The following is a 17,696-nucleotide window of genomic DNA, read 5'->3' on the forward strand; positions in this document are numbered from 1 at the left end:
GAGGATGTGAGGATGTTCAGAGCTGGAAGAGGGGTATGAGCTGGGGATGCTCGGGGCTGGTAAACGAATAGGAGGTGGGGTTGTTTAGGGCTAGAGAGAGAGAAGGAGCTGGGGACGATCGGGGCTGGAAGCGGGAAAATGAGGTGGGGATCCTCGGGGCTGGAGGATTAGAAGCAGGCGGGAATGCTCGGTATTACAGAAATAGGAAGTGGTATTATTCAGGGGTAGAAGAAGAGCAGAGGTTGATACCCATGGCTGGAAGAAGATGGAGTATGTCGCAGTGTTGACCAGTCACGTACGCCCGGTGTTGTAAGGTGCTCGTGTACACAGGAATTCAGCTACTACGTGCATGCTTGCATCGATTATGTTTTTACTTCTCGTGAAGTTATTGTGATTTTCAGTGTCCTATGTTTCTTTAGGTATTGGCATGATAGCTCTTCATTAGTGTCCTATTTTGCTTGGTTTGTTTTCTTTTCAGAATATACTGTTTTCTTAAACTCTTCAACATATGAAAGGACTATTAGGAAACAAATTATCATTTAAATTTAGCTGTTTTGGTTGTAAGGTGTTGTGTTTGTTGTAAAGCACTATAGGTAAAAATTTTAATACCTTTTAAAATAATATTAAAATCTGTGCGCAGATTGCCTCGTTAACCATGCTGCGTACCATAATATATCGTTATTATTATTATTATTATTGTTATTATTATTATTGCGCTCTAAACGCCACATTGCGGGCGCTGTTCGATGCAGGCGAGTGGCGATGATGACGAAGAATAACCCGACGTGTGTGTCTGTTTCAGGTTCTGATTCTGCTCTACGTTGCCAACTGGATGGTGCACTACATGTGGCGCAAGAAGCTCGACCCGGACCACGCGGCCATCCCGTATCTGACCGCCATCGGTGACCTGGTCGGCACAGCACTCCTGGCAGCCACCTTTTTCCTGCTAGCCACCTTCGGTAAAGAGTAACAGGAGGTGCTTCCACGCCCCTCACTCATGGAGGACACGCATGTTCGACAACTGTTGGTAGGTGGCGCTGTCGTGCCAACTCTGAGATATAACCTGCAGGGGACTCGCGATCTCAACACCTATCAGCAGGTGCTGCCAGATGTCTGCTCAATAACTAGTGGTAGGTGGCGCCCCCACACCTGCTCGACAGTTAGCCAAGCAAAACCCTGTTGTAATCAGTCTTTCAGGCTAGCTGCGTCAGAATTACGCTTACTACGGACGATTACTACTAGTGGCCCATTTCACCATTACGAACCACCTGCTATCCATTAATGGTGTGGCTGCTACGACCCAGCAAGCAAGTGGTGCAGTTAGATGCCATCTTACGTTGTAAGCGATTAGATTTCCGAAGCTGTGTAAACGGTGCTCCCTCTCTCACGTGCGTGCATGCGTGCGTAAGTGCATGCGTGCGTGTATTCTGTAGCGTGTATTGTGGTATTGTGGTGTACAGGGCATGCGAACAATGTGCAATTCCTGCTGTGAAGTCTGCCCAGAGAATACAAGGTTTCCGAGTTACAGTCTGATGAAATGTGATTTGCTGTGTTTATAAGCTTATATACATATATAAAGTTTGGATTTGAATGATTTTTTTGTGCTGGGCTGCAGGTATTTTTGTAACATTTAAAATGTAAAATGCACAAATAATGTGCAGTTGCAAGTATTGTGAGATAGTATAAAAGGTATCGCATCATTAATTGCCGTCAGGCTGCAGTTACATACCAGCATGGCGTTTTTCAATCGGTGTTGGACTATGGACCACCAGCAACATGCACACCTGTACATTATCTAGATTGCAATACGTACAATATACAATTGTATAGATACGTTCATGCGAGTAATTATTATAGATCAATATCCTCGTGAATTGTGATCGTATTTATTTTCTACGTGGCAGCTTACCGATCGGTAATAACTTGATCGGTAAGCAGCATATATAATAACTGCCAGGATTGTGAACCACTGATGTGGCTGGCTAGCGTAAATATGCAAAGGTTAGCAAACTTGGAATTCCATCTGTTACTGTGAAATAACGAATGCTAAGCATCGTTGCATAAAGTTGTACGTGGTCTTTAAATAATCCACCAGTTACATGGGAGGGACATTGTCGTGTGATTTATACACTATATAAATTTCATCTTTCCTGATGCTTCACCCTCTATTTTTAATATTGGGGAAAATTATACAAATATATGTTTGTTTGCGTGCATGTGTGCTTGTGAGCGTGGGTGCGTGATTGTGTCCATGCATATTTACGCGATTGATAGTTTGGTGAAACACTTTACATCTTGGATAGACGTTATTTTGTTAACAAAATCATTTATTCACTGAAATTGATATGTGAACATATATCAGAGTAAGATCAGCTTTGATCTAATGATGTTTTTTTATTAGAGATATGAAAATATAATAAATTATACCATTTATTACAGACATTTCAAACCTGGCCTGTATTGATTTCTTGTTTAGCATACGGTCTGCATGGCAAGACCTGCCACAGCCTTTTAACTGTAAAAGAATATACTATGGCCTAAACTCTGAACAAATATCTAGATAGCTGGGAAATCATAGCGTTTCTGTCAGCATATTATCCCTGCAGTAAGAAAATAATTACAACAACAAGTCCATATTGATATCGAGACTAGATAATATTGCTCAGTAAATTGCATAAATCACATGTGATTGCAATAAAAATTTATTTACTTTTGTTAAAAATCACATTATATAACGATTTTTGCATAATCTTGCCCTGTTATACATATGTACACAATTACAGGTATCTGCATAACTTTATCCACCCATCAATAACAATTACTGCATCCACTCATTGACATAATTGACTTCACTATTAAAACTGTGATTCAATCAGCATACATAGGTTCCAGCAAAAATTACAGAATGGGATACTGAGAACAACTCGTACAGTTCAATGCACGCTAATATATCTCCTACGTTCTATCACGATAAAATCACGTTGTGCGACAAGTGCTGGACACACCCAAAAGTGACTCTAGGTCCAGCCTAGACAATAAAATCTGGACAAAGGCAGCTCATGTGAAACCTAAGTAGAGAAGTAAATCACAGATTGCGCACGATAATGCCCGTTGAAAGAACAGATGCCAACACTTATTTGAAGCAATCTGTAGTTTCTGGCCATCAAATTAGTAGTTCGGTTTGTTAGGGGGGTCCGGCATGCCCCCCGGGAAATTTTTTGATTCCGAGATGCAATTTCCTGCATTCTGAGGGTCAAAAATGACAATAATTTTAGTTTGATACAAACTGGTCGTAGTGGTGCAAAAGGAATAGAAATTCGTATAAAATACGGATAAATCGTAGTGGTTGGCATCTCTGAAACAAGCCCACCACGTGCACACAAAGCACCTTGCACGCGCACATTCACACGATGCATAACCGTAATCTCGAACCGATATCGCGGCGTAATACAAAGTTTAACAGTGAGAAACATCATCGCAAAGTAGCAATGTAGCACCAAGCCTGTACATTACTACTCTAGAGCAATGTGGACAGGTGATTGGCAAAGCTGGCCCCTCCCCCCACTGGCTACTTGCAATGAGAATCTACTTCTGGGAACTGCCAGCCTGGAGGCGGCGAGCTAAGCTCTTGGCGAAACCAGCTTCTCATCAACGACGTGCTTGAGTCGCGTACCCTGTCGAATGTCCTGCATCAGCGCCACCCTTGAAGAACTCTGAACGATGACGTCCGGCACCACCTCTGGGCCATTTCTCGCAGCTACGGGTTTTGAGGTCGATGCCGCTGATGTCTGTACTGATTCTGTCAGAGGCTGCGGTGGTCGCTTAACTGGCTTCTTTGAGGAGGATGAGGATGCTACAGACGATCGACGCCGCTGCTCCACTGTCGCGTGAGCTGCATTAGATTTTCTACTGCAAACATTTCAACATAACTATTATTAGACGGTCCAACTTTTGAGTACTGTACGTATATGCCATATTTCTCGCGTACAGATATTTTCGCGAATTCAGACTTGATGGACAATTTCCCGAGTGGTTAATTACGCAGTCGGTGAATTATGAATTATTTGTGTTGTTATTATTATCGCGGTCGGGGACGCGTTCGCAAAATTCGCGAAAATGAAACCACCGCGAAATATACAGCTTATACAGGAGCTTGAAAGCTGAATACAACGGAAAGTCCCTGAAATCGTTTTACTTCAGCAGATAACATCCAATTTGTAACAATCTTCTAAGTGGCATGCAGGCAGATTGCCATTAAAAAATGATAGGAACACGATTTGACCCCCCCCCCCCGTAACCCTGGCACGATGGATGTGCGCACATAGACGATGCCTACCCATGCCGACCACCATGGCTCTGAAGCCGACTGGCTTCGTTACACGCTTTCAGCAGTGACTTCATAGCCGGCGTCATCTTGATCGGCGCTGGATTATACATCCTCAGCTCTCTCAAATCAACGCATCTGAAGAAGGCATGCTCGGCTATCTGCAAACAGTCGTCAGCAGTCACTGTCTTACATCTGCATTGCGACAGTGCAGAGGCTTCTTCCTTCGTGCTGAATGGTAACAACACGTAAAGTGATCCCCTGTATCAACCTGTATACCAATATATAACTACCTTCACCAATCAGCAGCACTAGTTGCCTGCTGCTATTGTGCATAAACGCCTGCTGCTGCTGCTGCTGCTGCTGCTGCTGCTGCTGCTGCTGGCTCGCTTGCTGCTTCTGCTATTGCTGCTACTGCTGGCTGCTATTGCTGCTGCTGCCACTAATAATATTATTTGCATTATTAATAAAAATATTATAATAATATAATATTAATATTATATTATGAGTAGGATAAGAATACAATTCCAAAATAATACATGTAAGCCAGTCCCCTCTATTTGCAGCAATTTTTTACACATTAACTTTCCATTTAAGTTTGAAAGGTGTGGTCAATTGTACTATCAATTGTATCTGCACTGTATCTCCTAGCAATGAGCAATAATGTCATTAGGACTCTAGCTAGCCAATATCTAACTTTACTAATTCGACCTATAATTTAGAGACAATACATTTGTGAGGCACTGCAAAATGACCGTATCACCACCCAGTGTTGACAGCACTCATTTTAATAGCCCACGACTCACATCGCTATATAAATGTTAGCCCAGTAATGCACACGCTATATGCTAGCTACAGAATAAGATATGTTGGCTTATAATTCATGTTACAATGTTTCACATGCTCACAACCATATTGATCATGTGCACCAATGTGTACCAACCTCCTTTATGCTGGGAGTGACCTCACTGTGAAAAATGAAATTCAAGATCTCTACTGCGTCGTGTCCTGCAACGTCCAGTAGATGGCGTGGTTGTGGTGCTGCACAATCTAGTTCATACCCAGTACACATCTCAAAGAGCAGATGTCCTAAACAGTGCGGAGATTCGTACACATTACGGAAGAAGTATATCTACAGCAGTGATTCATATGCCTGCATTAAAGGAGAGTATCTATCTCTTTCTTGGTTTCTCTGTCTCTCTCTCTCTCTCTCTCTCTCTCTCTCTCTCTTTTTCACACAGACGCACGCACGCACGCATGCACGCACGCACACACGCACACACTCACTCACTCACTCACTCACTCACTCACTCACTGTCTGTCCTTCTATCTGTGTGTCTGTCTGTCTGTCTCACTCTCTCACTCTCTCTCTCTCGCTATCACACACATGCACGCACATGCACACACACGCACGCACGCACGCACGCACGCGCACACAGTTGCTTATGCACAATATTGTAGCATGATACAGATCACAATTGCTACTAAAAACTCACCAAAGCACAGGCTGTCAAATGCCTGTGGCTGTTCCTTTATTTGCCTCTTAATTAGAGGCTGAATTTTGGGTTTTACACTCAGGAAGACATTAGCCAGCACATCAAGCCTGCAATAATTATAATAATGATATCAATAATTAATGGTATAGGTATAAATTCCATGTTATACATTGATTTATATATAACATTGTAAGGTCTGAGATGTTTCAGATATCCTTTGTAAATGGTTGAAAAAAATCTAGCATTAAAAATCAGGAACATAAACTAAACATGATTTTTCACAATATTAATAGTACAAGATGTTAAAAGCATATAGTTGCTGACCTGCATTGGCCATCCTTTTGAAAAATAACATTCCCAGAATGAAGGTGATTAAGAGATGTGAGACCCTTTTCTGCTAGAAACAACATGGCTACCAGGATTTGTTTGCACTGCCGTTGCATAGCGGCCACAGCAACTGGAGTTCCGCGGCTTCCATACTTTATCTGATAACAGTCCGAGGGCTTGCTCTGAAGTGATAGTGAACCATTATATATGTGTGAAGTTGAAAGATGACGCATACTAAGAGGTGATCGATCGATCACATAACGACTAAACCCCAAAATTAAAGACCATTCACATTGGACGGAAACCTGATGTCTATGTTTATTACAGTGATTCTCGTTTGAACATGAACTCTGTGACTATAGAACAGTAAAATGGCTTGAATAGCTCACTCACACGATAGATGGCATCTTTGAGTGAACCTCCTTTGCTGCACGTCTGCAGTACAACGCAGAGGTTCTGATCTGGTATGAAGTCAATGGAGAGCTCACTGAAGATGTACGGATGCTGGAAAAAAAGTGAGTGCAACGAGCGTAGTGTAATGAGTGTTAACGAGTGAGTGTGAGAGAATTAACTTCTCATGGAAAGACCAATAATGTTACTGTTAATTATCAAGCTCTTGGCACTATCAACTCCCTCTGATATTGCATATGTAGCTCATAAGCGTAAACACTAGGTGTAGGTTACGTCTCTGCGTGAGCATTCCAATGTGTGAAAACCTTGCTAATTTTACAATAATCCTCGATTATACAGGTCACAACCTGACAATGGTGACATAATACGAATGCATGAAAGATTATGAGCACCATAGGAAGAAACACTCCTATTATTAGCTCTCTATACTATTTATGATAAGCACTATATTACATCTACGCATATGAGTTAGTATTTGAGTATAGATACAAAAACTACATTACCTGCCGAAAAACATTTTTTACTACCATTTATTTTTGAGCAGATGTGTTAATGTGTTAATTTATGAGAAGACATAAGAATTCATAATCCACATAGTAAAACAGATAACATTACTGAAAACAGTGGGATACATGCAGCCGTGACCGCAATTCTGCTATTTTCAATGACAGCTTTACCAGGGCCTCTACATGTTACCCAATGGTAGTTTATCTTACTACCTGTAAGAGCAGGAGCAACTCATTCAGCGTCTTGCAAGTCATATCTGTGAAGGGAAGTGGGCAGCCGGCAGATCGCGGGAACATGCAGAGGAGAATATGCGACTTTGCTCCAACTTTGCGCACGTGGAACCAGTGCTTCTGCGCCCGACTGCCTGAAGGACAGAAACGCGGACTTGCATCACAGTAAGCGTTCACCGTGTACAGGAAAGAATGCAAGTTAATATGACAGCAGTCTAGCAAATCCATAGGTGAGAGAAAGCCAGGTGATGAACAACCATTACTTACACTATGCTACAATGTTGATTATAATTTCCAAACAACCTAGCTGGTGCTCACTGAAAATACGTGAACATAACAGGTAGCACTCAGTCAGCATTGCAGGGAATTCAACCCATGTGTGTGTACATTATTTTGTTTTAGGCTTTACAAGGTCCCTAGAACTCACGTTCACTGTGGTGTATGGAAAATAGTCATTCTATTGTTGAATGGATACTTGGCAGAAGAACTGGACATGTGTTTACTACTGAAGCAGTGCATTTAACATTATAGTCCATACCAATGGAAGGGCACTGTCGTAGCAGCACATAATGACCAGTCGAACGCAGGTAGTACTGACAGTTCAGCAGCGCTACATCTGAAAAACCATTCACATACAGTAAATGCTATCACATGCCATATTGCAGACAAACATCAGAATTCATGTAATCAGAAAAACGTCTGTGAGATTTTGCGCAAAAATCTTCGCTCACATACAACAGGTAATACAATAACCTAACCCACAGAGTAACCTACTTAGTGTTCTACTCTGTTGAGTTACATTATTGTACCTAACCAGCGAAAAAAATACACGGGAGCGGCGAGCGATTTCGCTCCCGTCAGCTTTCAAAGCGCTTCTGGTAACAACAATTACGAGAGCAAAAATTTTGAAGCTACGAGAAAAAATCGCTCCCGTGCCGCGGCAGCGTTACGAACCCGTTCCTCAACATAGACAGCTAGGTACCGTATCCAAAACATCTAGAGCTGCATGAACTCCTCAACGCATGATTCGCCACACGAACAAAAACTCGCGACAGTCAAGAAATCAATGTGTTTTTTAACTTTTTATAACCGCGCTAACAATAAGTTTATATATCGCAGGGTTATTGTGGGAAGTTAGGGCACGACCAGTGACACATGACACGCACGTAATCCAAGCTGTTTTCTGAATTCGTCACGTAGAAAGTGGACTGTTTTTATTCAGGTAGATATTTAGAAGAAATGTATACTGTATATACTTGAAGATTCTAGGCACTTGCAACTTTGTGATGTGCCGGCAGCATTGATAGATCTATGCATGGGGGTACCGTGGACTGGGGAAAAGAAAAACGAAAGTAAACCTTACCAGAAGCTCCCCGACATTCCTAGAGATTGAAACATTATTTGACCAACTCTAATTAAGTTACATCAAGGAGGTTAATGAAGACACTATTGTCTTCATTAACTCCTTGTTACGCGTATGCTGGTTTTAAATTCCAATGGTTACCTTTATATACTATTTTGTTACTCACTGCTAGTAAAAAAGCTGGCCACCAAATTTTTGGCAGATCCACCAACTTTCTGAGTTGGTGGTCCTGCTGTCCACTAGATTTTCAGCCGAAATTCGAACCCTGCGGTGCGCGGGCTCGACAAACCCGCTTGCCCGATGGCCCGGGGCAACCAAAATTCGCCCCGGGGCAGCGTAGCTTGAAATTGCACTTCCCTGTTCGGGCAAGCAAGTTTTTTTATTGATGGCTAGACATAACGAGATTTGAATTAAAAAACAATGCAAATGAGACAATCAGTGCATGCAGTCATACTTTGTACACAACATGCATACAGCAACATGTAAACCCGGCCTCTGTGATTTTGTCACCATTAGGAATAATTTGTGACCTCGTCGATTTTGCCGAAGCATAATCTTGACTTTTGTTTGGGAAACACCTTTACGATAATTAGACACACAATTTCTGGCTTCTGTGACATTATTAGAGTCAGATGCATCAAAATTATGAAAATTTTAACAAAATCATGCTACGAAATTGCCTCCGTAAACAAAATTACGAGAGCTCTTTTTTTCCGACAAAATCAAAAAAGAGCTCTCGTAATAAAAAAAGTATTTTTTAGGCTGTACCTAACGTAATCGTGAATCTGCACTTGTAGCACTAAAAGTGGATGACACGACGCTGTTACAAATGCTTGATAGGTGCACAACAACAGCTATTCTGTAGAAGCTGCAAGTTACCTTGTACTGCTTCTTCCTGCTCCCTCCGCTCTCCCTCCATCCTCTCGGCTAGTGACATTTGCATCTCTCAGAACCGTGTAGTCATAGCGACGATAGCTGCCTAAAATACAAGATTGGGAAACAAGCCATGCAGGCAAATATAATTGTAAACAGATCAATCTGTTATTACATCACTTCAAGTATTAATGGTGAAATCAGTACCACACCACCTACAGGTGTGACTTGCACATCTGTGATGCTGAGAGGGTCAAAGGTAACTGCTTACATGCATCTCCACATCAGCCAGGCAAAGATAGGCCAATGTAAGCAGTGAGAGCAAGACCAGTAGGACGATCCCCTGCAAGACACATTATGTCTGTAGTCAGTGACAGTGCAAATTAAGGCGGGCAATTGATGAGCTACATTTGGTATTGTGATGATTTCACCTGGCAACGCGACTGGTAGCGCCATGGATTGTTTATGAGGAACTCTTTTATGGACTCTTGATATTTAGCAAAAAAAACAACAACGAAGTTCCGGTATTTGGCCATTTTTGCAGCTGCTTCATTTCCCCACCCACTCAGCGTCTAGTTTTGAAAAATTAGGGCTTCTATTTTTGAAACTTTTTGTCCATTTTTCATAAAAAATATTGATTATTTGGGTTTCAAACCAAAATTCCTAATTTTTTCAAACCAATTTTTTTTCAAATTACGTGTTCAAAGTTACCCCAGTTGACGGTACCGTAAAATACTTATGTTGTAACAAAACCGGGCAATACTAAAAGCCTCGGATACTAGTACTATACTTAGTAGGTATTTGTGGAATTTGTGCTAGTATTATATTACTGTTTGCAGAGGAGCTGCGCACGTCTGCACTATAATGCCAATCAATTCTAAAATGAAAATGATACACCGGCACGTGTCACGTGCACACTCAACCACACTCTCCGTGACACTGGCACTATGGTCATAGGGTCTATGTCCCCGCGGTACTGCCGGAACGTACCCTGGTAACTATTTGATTATGGTTAGGGTTAGGGTTAGGGAGTAGGCGTAGCAACTCTCTAGACTCGTTAGTGGAGTAGGCAAGTACGGTCCGGCAATATTAGATAGCTACCAGGGTACGTTCCGCAATAGCCTGGGGACATAGACCCTCTCACGGCACTATGTACACAACATTAGTTCAAGAAAACGGTCTTGCTAGGGTTAGCAAGACCCGTATAGACAATCGGTCACACCACAGGCACTTGAAAACGTCTCAATAAAATAAAAAAAAGTAAATAAACACGAAATGTATTTACTACCAAAGTCGTACTCTAATTTCACCTATAATCACCTCTTTCACCTGTAAATGCCGGTCAAATGCTCATCTGCAACACACAAGTACACCGCACGCCAGCTGCTGCACACTGACACATAACTATATATTTATGTGTCAGTGTGCAGCAGCTAGCGTGCGGCGGCCAGCATGTGACAGGTGTGTTGCAGATGAGCATTTGGACGGCATTTACAGGAAATTGTCGGCCAATAATAGTGAAAAGAGAGTAGAGAAACATTAAGGCTTTGCGTAGTAAATAGATTTCGTATTTATTTACCATTATATTTTATTGAAACGCTCCAAGTGCCTGTGCCTCGCACAGCCTGGTCGGGCTACACAACACGGCCATAAGTACATTAGTAGGGCCTAAGACCACAGACACTTTGCAACGTCTCAATGAAAAAAAAAGGTAAATAAAAATGTTATTTACTACTAGTCTTAATTGTTTCTCTACTCTATTTCGCCTAGGTATTATTGCGCATAATTACCCGTAAATGCCGCGTCAAATGCCTCACTGCAACACACAAGCTACACCGCAGGCACCGCCCTTGCGCACAAGCTCTCTATTCATGTTGTTTGTGCACAGGCGGGCGTGCGGCGTACTTGTGCAGATGGAGTCGTTGTCGTATCAGGTACTACAGATATGTACCCGAGGTAGCTCTAGTACTATAGCCGCTTACATTAACTGCCGCTGGCTATAGAACGACCCATGGGGCATGCGATGGACCAACTTATCCCCGGATATATCCGGCTATTGAAACGTCTGTGGTAGGCAATTAATGCCTCTTATCCGAAGTGAATATGTCTTAAGTTATAGCCGCTACTAAAATTAAACCTCTAACTATCGTTGCAATGCGTATACTTGCGGTATTTCTGTGAACAACATTCGATTTGCGAACTTCAAACGGCCATTTCTGGCGGCGCTGCAGCAGCGCCAGTCAGCGGGAACTATGTATTTCCGCATGTGGAGGCGGTGGGCGGGTTGGGTGGGTTGTGGACAACAACATTGTTGTTGTCAGTAACAAATTAAGCGATCAAAAGAGATTGTAATATTAGTTTTGTCATGAAAGATGAACAAATTACTATTATTAATGTAATGAAGATAATAGTGTCATAAAAGGGAAAGTGGATTAAGAGAGAAGTCATTAGGAACAGTGGAAAACTACCGGCTAGCCTAAGGAATAGAATGTCCGGCAGGTCTTAGAAAACAATCGATCTTAGGGACGATTAGGATTAGTCGTGCTAAGATGGTCAGCCACGTAGAACGGTCACTCTGACCGTTCTAAAACATTCCATTAAAGCGCTCTGAAAACTCGCCGTCCAGGGACGTGGCGAAGGCCAATGCTGACGTCAGATAGCGGGCTAATGTTCCCAAAAAAGAGAATAAATACCGTCGTACTGGACTCTAGAAGACAGTTCGCTGAACGCAGCGTCTTCGTAAGTATTAATAGGTCTATCGTATGAGTGCTCATCGTATCTGTGTCTCTCTCTCTTTAAACTATTTTGAGTCATTGTATTTTGTTTATTTACGGTGCTACCCTCTGTTTTGTCATATACATCCACTCTGTTGGTTGTTCTGTGAGAAAACACGTTAGTACAAACATACTCTGTACGTGAGAGAGACGGAGCACTATAGCTAAGGATACGTAGACCATTGATACATTTATAACTAACCATCTGTAGACACGCAGGCAAGGCGTGCACTGTATTGCGTTTATCTAACACGACGAAACCCCTTGTATGTTGTTGTACTTAAATGGTGATAAGTATTAAATAGATATATATATATATGTTGTACGTACACATCTGGTTTTGTCTATCATTATATGCTAACCTCAGGTAATTACCCGCCCACAAGCAGGACCTGTGGTTTTAGAACATCGCATGGTATATACACTATACGTCACGAGCTACGATCACACACACACACCCACACACACACCTGAGCGTACACGTATACACGAGGCGAGAAACAAATCACTACATTAATTTGTTACTTGACAACAACAATGTTTTTGTCCACAACCAACACAACCCGCCCACCCCTCCACATGCGGAAATACATAGCTCCCGCTAACTGGCCGGAGTAAGTTGGTCCCGAGCATTCGTAATGGTTGATGCTATAGCCCAGCGGCAGTTAATGTAAGCGGCTATAGTACTAGAGCTATATACCCGAGGTAGTTTTAGGTTGTTTAGCTATTATGTTTATATTTTATACGAGGTATGTTTGGGTTAGGGTTATAGGTTAGGGTTAGGGTTAGGGTACACTTCTGTAGTACAAGTCTGGTACACTTTGTGTATACATATATGTACCTCGGGTACATATCTGTAGTACGGTACCTGATACGACAACGACTCCTTCAGCTGTACTTGTGTGTTGCAGATGAGCATTTGACCGGCATTTATGGGTAATTATCGGCAATAATAAGCGAAATAGAGTAGAGAAACATTAAGACTTTGGTAGTAAATACATTTCGTGTTTATTTACCTTTTTTTACGTTCCAAGTGCCTGTGCCTGTGGCTGTGCCTAAGAGTAAGACAGGTAACTTTGCGAAGATATAACTGATAGTAAGTGATAAGCCATACCCGCCGAAACATACTCTACCGATTAAAATAATTCCACTATGCACGCTACTGTTTGCCATATTCACTCACCAACGCTTCCATTGCATGCTAAAAGTTTCTCATAAACAAATTAACGCTGGTTTTTGTATTTTACTTTCTAAATAGTTCACATACTAAACACGCCGCTGGTTACGAAGTTCGACCACAGCACCCCCTGGCCGCCGACGACGATAGCAGCGCCGTTAGCGCCGTTAGCGCTACAAATATACAAATTGTATAGATCTATAGAGACACAATCTATATTATTTCTATCGCTACAAATAGTAATGTTTTGATCATATATATATATATCAAGAGCGTATTAAGAAAGTCTTCTTATATATTATATAGATATATAGATATATATAATATATATATATATTAGGCAGGGCGTAGCCAGTATGTAGCCACTGTAGGCCCGGGCCTACACTTTTTTTGGCCAAGTTATCTTTTTTTTTAAACACCCATAATTCAAATCCATAAGCTTGCTGGACGAGTTTAAGAGTCTAGGCAGGAAAAACTATTGAATGAACGTAGCAAGAATATGGCTAAATTAGGTGACCATTCTTCTGTCATCTAGGCTGTCATTTCTATCGCGTGCCGTTTCATTCAACACTCTACCGCCGAAAAAGACTAGGATCCGATCTTGTCAGTTTTTAACATTTTAACTCGTTCGTACACTATTTTAACTCCGGTGCGTTTTTGGGTTTAAAAGTGATATTGAATTAGGTGTCTAAAGTTAGCAAGAGGTCAGGGAACCAGAATGAACACTCGGGAAGGGCCGTTTCCGGCCATCTGGGGGGTTTGTAAAACCAAAAATACAAACCCAACTGTACGCGGGCTATAGTTACTAGAGCAAGATACAAGCTACATAAATTTGTTATCAGAATTGCAAACATTGACATCTAAACTTATTATTTATAATGTTACTAATTTAAGAATAGTAATCTTAATATTGATATTATTGTGTTGATAATAATTGCCAACAGAAAAATTGTTCAAATCAGACATTCTGCTTTATTTAAATAAATGCATGCTGACTGCTACAATGAGATGTGTACACTTCCTCGCACCTGCGATTATTGCTGCCACCACATCAATGGTTATCAAAGTTAAATTAACCGTATTCACCGGCGTAACCTACCCGTCATGGAATCATGCAGCAAACGGATTCATCCAACAACACCCCGCAAAACCCACAATTCATGTCCTAAAGCGACAAGATATTGTAATAAATATGATCAACGTGCAGTTGTCTAGTGGCGCATATTTAAATGAGGTACTCATCATTGATTTTGTATTGCATGAATAGATCATTACCTAAATGAACAAGGACGGTCTAATGACGTACGTGTCAATAAACGCACTGAAGCCATAGGCGGCGCTAGTTGCTGGCAGGTGGCGCATCAGGTAAGCCAATCCTTGACACCAAATAATTAAGGTCAGATCTAGTGTGAGATATTTAACTGGGGAAAATTGTACTAACATTTTTACTTCTATGTCTTTTTGGTGTTTTTATACCAGTTTTTGTACTGTTAAGATTGGCCACTTTGGATACCTCCCTCATCTGCATCAAGTGACTGCCCCGTCCATCTCCCGGCCTCCCCTTCCTCCACATGACGGCCTGTTCCCCCCCCCCGCATGATCGCAGCGGCACCCCCTTACGGACTCTCTCTTCCTTCCTCTATATGTGAGAACCCATCTGTTTATTACAGTTGCATCATCGGAACAGTGAATCACAATTCGTCAGGCACATGACGGGAGAATTGGCGTCTTCTCTCCTCTACCTCCACCTCTACGTCTACAGCAGTGCGGGACGGCGGCCGCCGCTCCTTCTCCATCACTCTCTGTAAGATCTTGTGAAGCACCGTTATCTGTCTTCCTTCCTGTGTCACTGCAACGTGTACGAGGGACGCGCCGTCAGACATGAAGGGCACGCCAGGTAAATGCGCCGTTGGCATCGTTACAACCTGACACGCTGCTCCAGCTAGTGGTTAGAGGGGGTCGGTTTGTTATTATTCGTCATTTTTCACTCATTATTATTGGGTTAGCAATGTCGATTTTTTATATTAGTATTTATAACTTAATAACATTAAATTAGTGAAATTATAGGCAAATTAATAATAATAGCTTTTATGATCACATACTGTACGCCAAGCCGGTGTATCCCCACCAATCCCAGCAGCCTGTCGGGTTAAATTTATCTATCGGTAGAGCCTGGGGATACAGGATGATGATGTTATTCAACTCTCCGACTTCGTTGTAACCGGCGTTGTTGTTGAAGTCGTCGCCAACCAGGTCTCTGGTAATGTCGCGCAGCAGGAGAAGAAACGAAACCATGAATATCTGCTGCGCTCGGTTCAGTTTTAATACAGCGCTCATTTGTAATGGTTGCCTCCCCAGGCTCCTCTCGTAAGTCATACTTTGTACACAACATGCATACAGCAACATGTAAACCCGGCCTCCGTGATTTTGTCACCATTAGGAATAATTTGTGACCTCGTCGATTTCGCCAAAGCATAATCTTGACTTTTGTTTGGGAAACACCTTTACGATAATTAGACACAATTTCTGGCTTCTGTGACATTATTAGAGTCAGTGCATCAAAATTATGAAAATTTTAACAAAATCATGCTATGAAATAGTAGCTCTGGCCAAGCTTAAAATAGCTCCCGTAAACAAAATTACGAGAGCTCTTTTTTTCCTACAAAATCAAAAAAGAGCTCTCGTAATAAAAAAAGTATTTTTTAGGCTGTACCTAACGTAATGTGAATCCGCACTGTAGGCACTAAAGTCGGATGACACGACGCTGTCACAAATGCTTGATATGTGCACAACAACAGCTATTCTGTAGAAGCTGCAAGTTACCTTGTACTGCTTCTTCCTGCTCCCTCCGCTCTCCCTCCATCCTCTCGGCTAGTGACATGTCATCTCTCAGAACCGTGTAGTCATAGCGACGATAGTGCCTAAAACACAAGATGGAGAACAAGCCATGCAGGCAAATATAATTGTAAACAGATCAATCTCTTATTACATCAACTTCAAGTATTATGGTGAAATCAGTACCACACCACCTACAGGTGTGACTTTGCAACATCTGTGATGCTGAGAGGTCAAAGGTAACTGCTTACATGCATCTCCACATCAGCCAGGCAAAGATAGCCAATGTAAGCAGTGAGAGCAAGACCAGTAGGACGATCGCCTGCAAGACACATTACGTCTGTAGTCAGTAACAGTGCAAATTAAGGCGGGCATTGATGAGCTACATTTGGTATTGTGATGATTTCACCTGGCAACGCGACTGGTAGCGCATGGATGTGTTTATGAGGAACTCTATTATGGACTCTTGATATTTAGCAAAAAAACAACAACAACAAAGTTCCGGTATTTGGCCATTTTAGATCGTCTGCAGCTGCTTTATTAGTTTGGAAAAATTAGGGCTTATATTTTGAAACTTTTTGTCCATTTTCATAAAAATATTGATTATTTTGGTTCAACCTAATTTTTTCAAATTACGTGTTCAAAGTTACCCCAGTTGACGGTACCGTAAAATACTTATGTTGTAACAAAACCGGGCAATACTAAAAGCCTCGGATACTAGTACTATAGTATACTTAGTAGGTATTTGTGGAATTTGTGGTAGTATTAAATTAGTGTTTGCAGAGGAGCTGCACGTGCACTATAATGCAATCAATTCTAAAATGAGAAGGATACACCGGCACGTGTCACGTGCACACCCAACCACACTCTCCGTGACGCTGGCACTATGGCTCATAGGGTCTATGTCCCCCCGGGTACTGCCGGAACGTACCCTGGTAACTATTTGATATGGTTAGGGTTAGGGTTAGGGTTAGGGAGTAGGCGTAGGTGACTCTCTAGACTCGTTAGTGGAGTAGGCAAGGTACGGTCCGGCATATTAGATAGTACCAGGGTACGTTCCGGCAATAGCCTGGGGGACATAGACCCTCTCAGCGGCACTATGTACACAACATTAGTTCCAAGAAACGGTCTTGCTAGGGTTAGAAGACCGTATAGACAATCGGTCACACCACAGGCACTTGAAACGTCTCAATAAAATAAAAAAAAGGTAAATAAACACGAAATGTATTTACTACCAAAGTCGTACTCTATTTCACCTATAATCACCTCTTTCACCTGTAAATGCCGGTCAAATGCTCATCTGCAACACACAAGTACACCGCACGCCAGCTGCTGCACACTGACACATAACTATATATTTATGTGTCAGTGTGCAGCAG

At 42.0% G+C, this 17,696-nt stretch overlaps 3 protein-coding genes and 2 long non-coding RNA genes across 7 annotated transcripts in view; 1 reads left to right on the top strand and 4 right to left on the bottom strand.

Annotated features, from left to right (window-relative positions):
- LOC106812110 (solute carrier family 41 member 1-like) overlaps positions 1 to 2,725 on the top strand; it is a 20,797-nt gene extending 18,072 nt beyond the window's left edge. For all 3 annotated transcript variants that reach the window (XM_014815898.1, XM_014815890.1, XM_014815907.1), the window contains exon 12: positions 803 to 2,725. In XM_014815898.1, coding sequence (XP_014671384.1) covers positions 803 to 970 — 168 coding nt within the window. In that variant the 3' untranslated portion in view covers positions 971 to 2,725. The remainder of the gene's footprint in view (positions 1 to 802) is intronic.
- Positions 2,726 to 3,282: 557 nt separating this feature from the next.
- LOC106811823 (slowpoke-binding protein-like) lies at positions 3,283 to 9,627 on the bottom strand. The gene is made up of 9 exons (XM_014815548.1): positions 9,538 to 9,627; positions 7,834 to 7,911; positions 7,278 to 7,429; positions 6,541 to 6,651; positions 6,145 to 6,329; positions 5,821 to 5,927; positions 5,268 to 5,413; positions 4,337 to 4,485; positions 3,283 to 3,909 (listed from the first exon to the last, which is right to left on the bottom strand). The coding sequence occupies exons 1-9, from the start codon at positions 9,599 to 9,601 to the stop codon at positions 3,621 to 3,623; spliced, it is 1,281 nt and encodes a 426-aa protein (XP_014671034.1). The 5' UTR covers positions 9,602 to 9,627; the 3' UTR covers positions 3,283 to 3,620.
- LOC106811833 lies at positions 9,620 to 13,609 on the bottom strand. Its single transcript, XR_001394205.1, has 3 exons — positions 13,489 to 13,609; positions 9,803 to 9,874; positions 9,620 to 9,637 (listed from the first exon to the last, which is right to left on the bottom strand). It is a non-coding gene; the product is annotated as an uncharacterized LOC106811833 (long non-coding RNA).
- An 822-nt stretch (positions 13,610 to 14,431) lies between these two features.
- On the bottom strand, positions 14,432 to 15,735 carry LOC106811873. The gene is made up of 2 exons (XR_001394220.1): positions 15,585 to 15,735; positions 14,432 to 15,331 (listed from the first exon to the last, which is right to left on the bottom strand). It is a non-coding gene; the product is annotated as an uncharacterized LOC106811873 (long non-coding RNA).
- Positions 15,736 to 17,127: 1,392 nt separating this feature from the next.
- The window catches only part of LOC106811783, a 9,345-nt gene continuing 8,776 nt past the window's right edge, over positions 17,128 to 17,696 (bottom strand). The window contains exon 9 of the mRNA XM_014815504.1: positions 17,128 to 17,133. Coding sequence (XP_014670990.1) covers positions 17,128 to 17,133 — 6 coding nt within the window. The remainder of the gene's footprint in view (positions 17,134 to 17,696) is intronic.

Source organism: Priapulus caudatus, unplaced genomic scaffold (genome assembly GCF_000485595.1).
Source record: "Priapulus caudatus unplaced genomic scaffold, Priapulus_caudatus-5.0.1 Scaffold20, whole genome shotgun sequence".
In the NCBI taxonomy this organism is placed as follows: Eukaryota; Metazoa; Priapulida; class Priapulimorpha; order Priapulimorphida; family Priapulidae; genus Priapulus; species Priapulus caudatus.

Excerpts from the sequence above, each read along its gene's own strand:
- LOC106811823 (XM_014815548.1), bottom strand. The coding sequence starts at position 9,601 with ATGCAAATGTCACTAGCCGAGAGGATGGAGGGAGAGCGGAGGGAGCAG. Across the intron at positions 5,928-6,144 it reads CAAAAGGATGGCCAATGCAG|GCTTGATGTGCTGGCTAATG; the intron begins GTCAGCAACTAT and ends TAATTATTGCAG. Across the intron at positions 3,910-4,336 it reads AGCCATGGTGGTCGGCATGG|TAGAAAATCTAATGCAGCTC; the intron begins GTAGGCATCGTC and ends AAATGTTTGCAG.